Source organism: Triticum urartu, chromosome 1, assembly GCF_003073215.2.
Source record: "Triticum urartu cultivar G1812 chromosome 1, Tu2.1, whole genome shotgun sequence".
In the NCBI taxonomy this organism is placed as follows: Eukaryota; Viridiplantae; Streptophyta; class Magnoliopsida; order Poales; family Poaceae; genus Triticum; species Triticum urartu.
This window is the reverse complement of record NC_053022.1, coordinates 315,665,842-315,675,469: the sequence shown is the minus strand read 5'-3', so window position 1 is coordinate 315,675,469 and position 9,628 is coordinate 315,665,842. Positions and strand designations below refer to the sequence as shown.

The 9,628-nt window shown below is 40.4% G+C and overlaps 1 protein-coding gene across 1 annotated transcript; it reads left to right on the top strand.

Moving 5' to 3' along the window:
• Positions 1-1,780: 1,780 nt before the first annotated feature.
• Positions 1,781-2,573, top strand: LOC125532902 (cytochrome P450 89A2-like). The gene is made up of 2 exons (XM_048696767.1): positions 1,781-2,070; positions 2,525-2,573. Exons 1-2 carry the CDS (start codon positions 1,781-1,783, stop codon positions 2,571-2,573), a joined length of 339 nt encoding a protein of 112 aa, XP_048552724.1.
• Positions 2,574-9,628: the final 7,055 nt, after the last annotated feature.

The window sequence follows — 9,628 nt, the reverse complement described above, 5'->3', positions numbered from 1 at the left end:
GTGTGACTTGTTCTTCAGATTAATGGATAGGCGCCTAAGGCGCCATCTCTTTCTCCAAAAAGAACCTCTCTAAGAAAAACACCAACCCACCGAAATCTTCAATTTTCTGAAGAATGCCTGCTAGTTCCAATCTGCCTTCTCCTCTTTGCTTTCATAGGTCAATCAGACCTTGAGCGTCTGTTTCAGTAAGCACATGTCATAGTCTCATATGACATGCTAATCGCACGCCATCCCGTACCACATAGGCTTCCATGGTAAGAGCATTTGGTGCATGCTCAAACCAAAGAGTCCGAGCCCGAATCAAAGCTACGTAATTTCTACAAAAGTAGCACCTATAGCACCCTGATGGCCAGCCACTGCAAAACTTGTTTGAGATATATGAATGTGTTTGAGATCTTTAGTTTCTTTTCTGCATTATTCTCTTCAATATATCCTGTCCGATCTATTTGTCTTTCTTTCGCCATATTTGATATTCGATCTCCAAGAGGGAGTTGTGTATGATAGTTAGGTTCCATGGAAAATGTAAAAGGCTTGCATTGTGTTGTTCCCACTAGGGATAAAAAGATGATTGCGTGGTTCTCCTTTGTGTAGGGTGAAGACAATATGTCATCTACTTCATGTCATGCAATACCCTGTTTTACTTAATACTTTAAGATACATGCTGGACAACAGTCTTGGATGGAATATTAGAGATGCTCATATGCTGATTATGTCTTGGATAGTCATAGTTATAAAAGTTGCAATTTAATCGTTACGCAATTGTAATTTGTTCACCACACCATGCTATCTTTTGGAGAGAAACTACTAGTGAACCTATGGTTCACGGTCCATTCTTCTCCTATTCTTTCAACCTCGATCAAACACTCTCTTTACAATTCCTTGTTTTTACTTTCTTGCTGCAATCAAATCTTCCATACACTCGTACATTTAATCCTTGTAACCAGCAAAGCTAGTGATGAGATTGAGAACCTCGCTAGTTTCATTGAGGGCCAAGGCATTTTTGTATTTGTGTGTGTGCATGTACTGATAATTAGATGTTCTACAACTCCTACTGGTTCGATAAATCTTAAGGTCATTCACTTGTGGGAAATTGCTGCTTGCTATAAACCTTTGCATTTGGGGCCAAACACCTTCCTAGTTCAAAGGAAGCAAGCCTTTTTCTAACGCTGTTGCTGGGGACTTCACGTATACTCAATTCAAGCTATCCTGGTTTTGCCAAGTCTTTTTGGATTGCTGTTTGGTTCTGTTTTGCGTATTTAACCATAGATTTTGCAGACCTTTACCTTCCTAATTATCTACTTTGCTTAGTTACTTTTTTTCTTGTTATTTTGCTTTTCCGCTTTCCCAAAAACTCAGAAAATAAAAAATAATTAAATTTCAGTGGGTTTTACTTTTGTTGTTTATCGTTATCATGACCAGTTCTTCACCTTCTATCGCTTCTCCTGAGTTAGAATGGAGGAAGTCTAAAATACGCTTAGTTTAGAATCCTAGGTGCTCATAAAAGGTCCACAATCAAATACGATGTTAAGGTACTGCTTAGGAATATTTATGTGGGCTATCCAAGAGAAGCTCTATGACGAGATCGGCATCACAACTGGAGACGACCAGGAAGAGGTTTCCGAGGAGGATATCCATAGGATGCCTTACCTGAAAGTCGTCATCCTTGAGGGACTACGCACACACCCACTGGCGCACTTCATGCTACCGCACTAGGCGATGGAGAACATGTGGCGGGTACCTGATCCCGAAGGGTGCCACTGTGAACTTCATGGTGGCAGAGATGAGCAGGGACGAACGAGAGTGGGAGAAGCCGACAAAGTTCGTGCCAGAGCGATTCTTGTCGGGAGGCGATGACGAGGGGGTGGATGTGGCTGGCAGCAGGGAGACTAGGATGATGCCGTTCGACGTCAGGAGGAGGATCTGTGCCGGGCTTGGCATTTCCAGACTTCACCTCGAGTACTTCGTGGGAAATTTGGTCAATGAGTTGTGGCATGAGGTTCCAGGCAATGAGGTGGACTTCACCGAGAAGCCGGAGTTCACCCTCATCATGGCCAAACCACTATGCGCGAGGTTGGTGCCTAGAAGCAGGAGCTGACAGTGCTTACAATCACACTACTTGCCGAACCTACTTGTCTGAACTGAATGTTTAGATGTGTATATCTCAGCAGCTGATGTTTCATGGAATCTCATCTGATCATTTTGAGCTTCAGTTAACAGAGCAAATACCATTCTCATCTTTATTTTAAATTAGAGTCACACCAAGGATATAAATCTAGGCAAAATTTGTTTTTGCCACTTTAACTTTTGCCCATTTTCCTTATGCCACTCTGAAATTGACATTTCACTTTTGCCACTTTTAGCTTATGACAATGTATCCCAATTATCATTGTAAAATAACTTGCCTTAAACAAGGAGAAGGCAAAAATGATGGAGACAATAATTTTATAGTCTATATTAATAAATATTGTAAATATCTTTTTGGTCATCCAGAGAGATCTATATCCTTGGATATTGATAATCGTAGGACTATCCCTAGTGATGTTGTGGATAAGCTAAAAGCTGAATTTCTTTAGAGGAAATAAAAAATGCATTGTTTGGGATGACTCATAATAGATCACCAGGCCATCATGGGTTTACTGTTGAGTTCTACCAACACTTTTGGGTTTTGGTTGAAAATGACATTAAGGTTTGATGATTTTCATAATGGAAATTTAGACATATCTAGGCTCAATTATGGAAATTTTCACTTTTTTCCCTAAAACTAAAGATGCAAACCAAATTCATAAATTCAGGCCGATCGGTCTGTTGAATGTAATTTTTAAAACCTAAGTACTTATGAACAGACTTAATGGGATTGCTGGTGAGGTAATTTCCCAAATACAAACTGCCTTTGTTAGAAAGAGGTACATTATGGAGTACTTATTCTACATGAGGCTTTGAATAGCATTCATCATAGGAAACAAAGTGTTTTGCTATTTAAAGTAGACTTTGAAAAAGCCTATGACAAATTTAAATGTACTTTTGTTTTGCAAATGCTTAAAATTAAATATTTCCAAGATAAATGGATTGACTTGGTTATGCACACTATAAATGGGGGCAAAGTGTGTATAAAAGTCAATGAAAGTCTAGGACCCTATTTTCCTACTCACAAAGGGCTGCGGCAGGGGGTCTCTCTTTTTCCCTCTTATCTTTGATTTGGTTGTGGATGCCTTGGCTATGTTAATGGATAAAGCCTGAATAAATGGGCCGATTAAGGGTGTGTTGGAGGAAAATATTGATAATGAGATTAATATGTTACAATATGTTGATGACACAATTTTCCTCTTGCAAGATGACTATAATAGTGCACACCATCTGAAAATTTTATTTTGTCTTTTTGAACAAATGCTAGTCTTGAAAATTAATTTTCATAAAAGTGAATTTTTCTTGTTTGGGGATACTATCAACAAGGCAAAGGAATTTGCAAAGATTTTCACCTGCCATATGGGTTCTCTGCCTATGAGATACATTGGGCAACCTATTGATGAGAAGAGAATTAGAAATAAAATTTGGAAACTACCTGAGCATAAAACGGAGAAGAAATGTAGTAATTGGCAAGGTAAGCTGCTTGCTAGTGCTGGGAGGATAAATCTCGTTCAATCCTCACTAACTGACATTCCATACTTTATGATGTCCTTTTATGGACTCCCTGTTGGGGTTAATACGAGGATGGATTTTTAGGGCTAAACTTGTGTGGAAAGAAGAAGATAAGAAAAAATATCATTAAGTGGAGATGGTCTGAGGTATGTAGACCTAAAGATATGGGAGGTTTAAAAATTCCAAATTTAGCTTTAATGAAGAAAGCTTTGCTTATAAAATGGTGGTGGAAATTGTTTAATACTAATGGACTATGGCAGGAGTTGTTGGTTAATAAATACCAAAAAATGAGGGGTATGGCTAAGATAAAATATAAACAAGGGGACTCACAATTTTGGTATGAACTTATTAAACACAAAGATCATTCCTGTCATTGTGTACATTTGTGGTTGGAAATGGGAAGAATGTGAGATTTGGGAAAATTGGTGGGTTGGAGGTAAAGCACTCAAAGATAATTTCCCTAGGCTTTATAATTTGTGTTTTGATAAAAATAAATTAGTAAGTGCGATTTTGAATAAAGGATTAGAGCATGTCCATTTTAGAAGGACTCTTTATGGGGACTCACAGGAACTGTGGGACCACAAGAGGGTTGTGCCATTGTGACTTTGATTGAGCAGAGAGATGAAATTAAATGGTCTTCGTGTAAAACGACATATATATGGTTAAGTCTTACTGTAGACATACTATTGAGAATGGAGTGAAATACCCACATAACTTCATGTGTAAGATTAAGATGCCCCCCAGTGTGAAGGTTTTTCTTTGGTTGGTGCTAAGAAATAGTATTCTGACAGAAGAAAATCTCTTAGAAGAGGTTGGACTGGTGATAAAAAATGCCTTTCGTGTATGCAGAATGAGAGTGTTGATCATCTCTTTTTCAGATGCTCCATTGCTAAGTTGCTCTGGAATATTATAAAATGTTCCTTTGATTTACAAAACATACCTGATAATGTTCATGATATGTTTAAGATATGGTTAATTATTTTAATAAGAATGAAAGAAACCTGGTAGCTGTTGGGACTTTGGCTATATTCTAGACAATTTGGAAATTGAGAAAGGGACATTTGCATTTGTGCCCCTAACTCACACCCACTACTCAAATTTGCCCCTCTACAATTAGTCCGCCTTATAAGAATACCCTTTCGGCCGTTTCTGTCCAGTCAAAGGGCTTTGACCGTATACTAGACATTTTCTAGACATATTTGCCCTTCTATGCACATGCCACTTACATGTGGGGCCTACCCCAGAGTAAAAAAACTCTCTTTCTCTCTCACTTACACATGGGATCTACCCTCGAGTTAAAAAGGAAAAAAAAACCTCTCACCCTTTCTCTCACTTACAGGGGGACCCCCACAAAAAATTTTATATTTTTTCTCACACAACCCCTCTCTCTTTCCCTGACATGTGGGCCACGGAACTCACCGTCAGGGTCAAAATTGGTCCACGGAGGTCACGGCGAGGCATACTTGGCCGTGAGTGACCGCGCTCACCGGCGGCTCACCGTAGGTGGCCGGATGACTACGAGAGGAGGGCACGAGGCGCGCGGTGTATCTGCTCGACACACGCCAAGCATGCTAGGCATTGGAGCGATAGGTGGTAATGCACACGCATGACCACCCATGGTCGGTCATGGCGGCTGGCTTCATGCTGTGAGCTACGGGCACGGAATTGAGCGGCGAAAGAGGGCATTAGGGCATGACCTTACATCAACGACGGGACAGATGTCGGGGAGGTCTGCTGGCTCGGGGCCGTGTAATTTCGAAAGTCAAGAGTGATGACCGTGGTGGAAGATGGGGTCCTGGGCGTCATCTATGGGTGGCCCATGCCTGATTCACCGCGTGGGGTGGACGAGAGCCGGCCGACGTTGCTCATGGACATGCTCCGCTATCTCAAGTTGGCCTCTGGCTGCGGTGCCTAACAATAGCATCCTCAGCACACTCTACGACAAGAAGCAGAGGAAAGGGACGAGTAAGAATATTTCCATGGATCGCGAGGCCACTGTGGCGGCCGCAACTGCTGTTGTCTCCGCCCCCGTGGTCCTCACCCGCAGGTGCGCCGGTGATGGGAATCATCGATCGAGCCGTGCACAGGTCAGAGAGAGAGAGAGATTATGAGAGATAATAATTTATTTTATTATTATTTTAGTTGGGTCTACCTGTAAGTGATAGAGTCTTTTCCATTATTTTTCCTAGTGTGGTCCCATATGTAAGTGTATGAGATAGAGGGGTGAGAGAAATAGTTTTTCCTTTCATTTGTTAGAGTGGGTGCCGCATGTTAATGACATAAGGAGGCAGGGGCAACAATGTCCAGAAAACGTCTAGTAGACGGTCAAAGCCCTTTGACCAAACGAAAACGAAACGGAAGGGTATTTTTATAAGGGGAACTAACGACAAAGGGGCAAATTTGAGCATGCTCCAAAATTAGGGGCAAATTTGAGTAGTGGGTTCAAGTTAGGGGCATAAATGCAAATGTCCCATTGAGAAATGATGTGATTTTTGATAATAATAATAATAAGCTTACTGATCCTTGTGTTCCTGTTAATTTGATCATTGAAATGCTTAATGATTGGTTCATCTTGCAGATAAACCCAGAAAGACAAAGCCTAATGTGGGAGGGTGTAATTTTTTTTGAGATGATCGCTGGTGAAGTATTTATTGCTGCGCTGGGATGGAGGATGACCCACGGGATTGCTGCCAAGCAATGGAGATGGAAGATACAGTCCTCCACCAAGCTGAAGCTCTCTTTGGCTTTCATCGGCTTCCGCCGGACTTGGTTTACCCTCCCAGATGGATACTTTTGCTTATGTTTCCTGCTACTCAAATTATCTAAACTATATGGATTTGGTCGTAACATCTGTTCTGGAGATCTGGTTTGTGGAATTCCTAGGATGATGATGTTGGAGTCTTAAACATTGCCCTAGTGGTTATTGGCATATAGGCTGATGTAGAGTCAGCTCCTTGTGATCTTGATAGATAGATGGGTCTAGCTCATGTTGTTTTGTCTCAATCACGCATCGTGTCTTTTGCTGCTTTTTGCGTAGCTTTTTGATACGTCTCCGTCGTATCTATAATTTTTGATTGTTTCATGCCAATATTCTATAACTTTCATATACTTTTGGCAACTTTTTATACTATTTTTGGGGACTAATATATTGATCCAGTGCCCAGTGCCAGTTCCTGTTTGTTCAATGTGTTTTTTCGTAGAAAATCCATATCGAATGGAGTCCAAACGGGATAAAAACTTACAGAGATTTTTTTTGGAATATATGTGACTTTTAGGAAAAAGAATCAACGCGAGACGATGCCCGAGGGGCCCACAAGGACGGAGGGCGTGCCCCAGGGGGTAGGGCGCGCCCCTGGTCCTTGTGGCCACTACATAAGGCGGTTGGTGCCCTTCTTTTGCCACAAGAAAGTTAATATCCGGATAAAAATCGTGTTAAAATTTCAGCCCAATCGGAGTTATGGATCTCCGAGAATTTAAGAAACGGTGAAAGGCCAGAATCTGGGAACACAGAAACAGAAGGAAACAGAGAGAGAGATCCAATCTCCGAGGGGCTCCTGCCCCTCCACCGCCATGGAAGCCGAGGACCAGAGGGGAAACCCTTCTCCCATATAGGGGGAAGGTCAAGGAAGAAGAAGAAGGGGGGCTCTCCCCCATCTCTTCCGGTGGCGCCGGAACGCCGCCGGGGCCGTCATCGCAACGGCAATCTACACCAACAACTTCGCTACCGTCATCACCAACTCTCTCCCCCTCTATGCAGCGGTGTAACACCCCTTCTTCCCACTGTAATCTCTACTTGAACATGGTGTTCAATGCTATATATTATTTCCTAGTGATGTATGGCTATCCTATGATGTTTGAGTAGATCCTTTTTGTCCTATTGGTTGATTAATAATCGTGATCGGTTTGAGTTGCATGTTTTATTATTGGTGCTGTCCTATGGTGCTCTCCGTGTCGCGGAAGCGTGAGGGATCCCCGCTGTAGGGTTTCCAATATGTTCATGGTTTCCTTATTGTATGCGTTGCATGAGTGATAGAAACACAAATACAGATAAGTGGGTCATGGCGTATGGGAATAAAGAGGACTTGATACTTTAATGCTATGCTTGGGTTTTTATCTTAATGATCTTTAGTAGTTGTGGATGCTTGCTAGAGTTCCAATCATAAGTGCACATGATCCAAGAAGAAAAAGTATGTTAGCTTATTCCTCTCCCTCATATAAAATTGCAATAATGATTACCGGTCTAGTTATCGATTACCTAGGGACAAATAACTTTCTCGTGACAAAAAGCTTTCTACTAAAACTAACTTAGTTGTGTCTTTATCTAAACAGTCCCTAGCTTTTATTTACATGCTCTTTATTATCTTGCAAGCCTAGCCTACAACACCTACAAAGTACTTCTAGTTTCATACTTGTTCTAGGTAAAGCAAACATCCAGCGTGCGTAGAGTTGTATCGGTGGTCGATAGAACTTGAGGGAATATTTGTTCTGCCTTTAGCTCCTCGTTGGGTTCGACACTCTTACTTATCAAAATAGGCTATAACTTATCCCCTATACTTGTGGGTTATCAAGACCTTTTTCTGGCGCCGTTGCCGGGGAGCAATAGCGTGGGGTGAATATTCTCGTGTGTGCTTGTTTGCTTTATCACTAAGTAGTTTTTATTTTCTGTTCTAAGTTGTTTTATATCTTTAGTTATGTGTAGGAAATGCAAAATACCAAAAAAATAGTTGTACCTACTAAACCAATGGTTGAAGAACCACCCAAAATCTATCATACTACTAAAGCTTTCTACTTGGATCATCTTCGATCCCTATGTGCTCGTGCTGAAACCCCAACTAGCTTAGTTGAGGGCAAATCTTTAGATGAGCATGCTTGTTATGTGCGACACCGCTTATCTCAAAAAGGGAAACTTTTATTGGATCAAATTCATCATTTGTAATGCTATGCTTGGAATTTATGTGAAATATATGATGTTACTTGTTGTTCTGAAGACCCTAAGAAACACCTTCCCTACCAATGTGAGTTTAGTGATAATGGAATCGTATCTTCATATGCTAAGGGTGTTTATAATTACTACGATGTTCAACAAATTGAAGAATTTGTTGCTTTTAAGGGTGCTTATGAAATTGCTTCTTTGATTGAAAATTATGATGCTACTCTTTACAAATCTGAAAATTTTGCCATACTTAAATATTGTTATGATAATTATGCTTCTAATGCCTAAACCATATATTGAGGAATCCTCTACTGTCCAAGAAGAGATTAACATTTTGCAGGAGTCTATGGAAGAAGAAATTGATGAAACTGTGAGCTCATTGGATGAAAAAGATGATGAGGAGAGCGAAGAACAAGAAGAGGAAGAGCGGATTAGATACCCATATCCACCTTCTAACGAGAGTAATCCTCCTACTCATACATTGTTTAATGTCCCTTCGTTCTTACCGAAGGATGAACGCTATGATAATTGCTATGATCCCGTTGATTCATTTGAAATATCCCTTTTTGATGAACTTGATAATTGCTATGCTTGTGGCCAAGATTCCAATATGAATTATGCTTATGGAGATGAAGTTGCTATAGTTTCTTATGTTAAGAATGAAATTGTTGCTATTGCACCCACACATGATAGTCCTATTATCTTTTTGAATTCTCCAAACTACACTATATCGGAGAAGTTTGTTCTTATTAAGGATTATATTGATGGGTTGCCTTTTACCATTGCACTTGATAATTTTGATGAATGTAATATGCATGTGCTTGCTACTCCTCTTGCAATTATTATGAGAGAGGAACTACATCTCCACCTCTCTATGTTTTCAACACAATAAAATTGCAAGAATCTATTTATACTATGTATCGGCCTTTACTATGTGTGCATGAATTGCTCCTTTATGGCATGCCGATGCATAGGAAGAGTGTTAGACTTCGTCATTACTTGATATATATATATATATTACTTTGTGCTCACTACTAAATCACAAATCATTGTTAATTA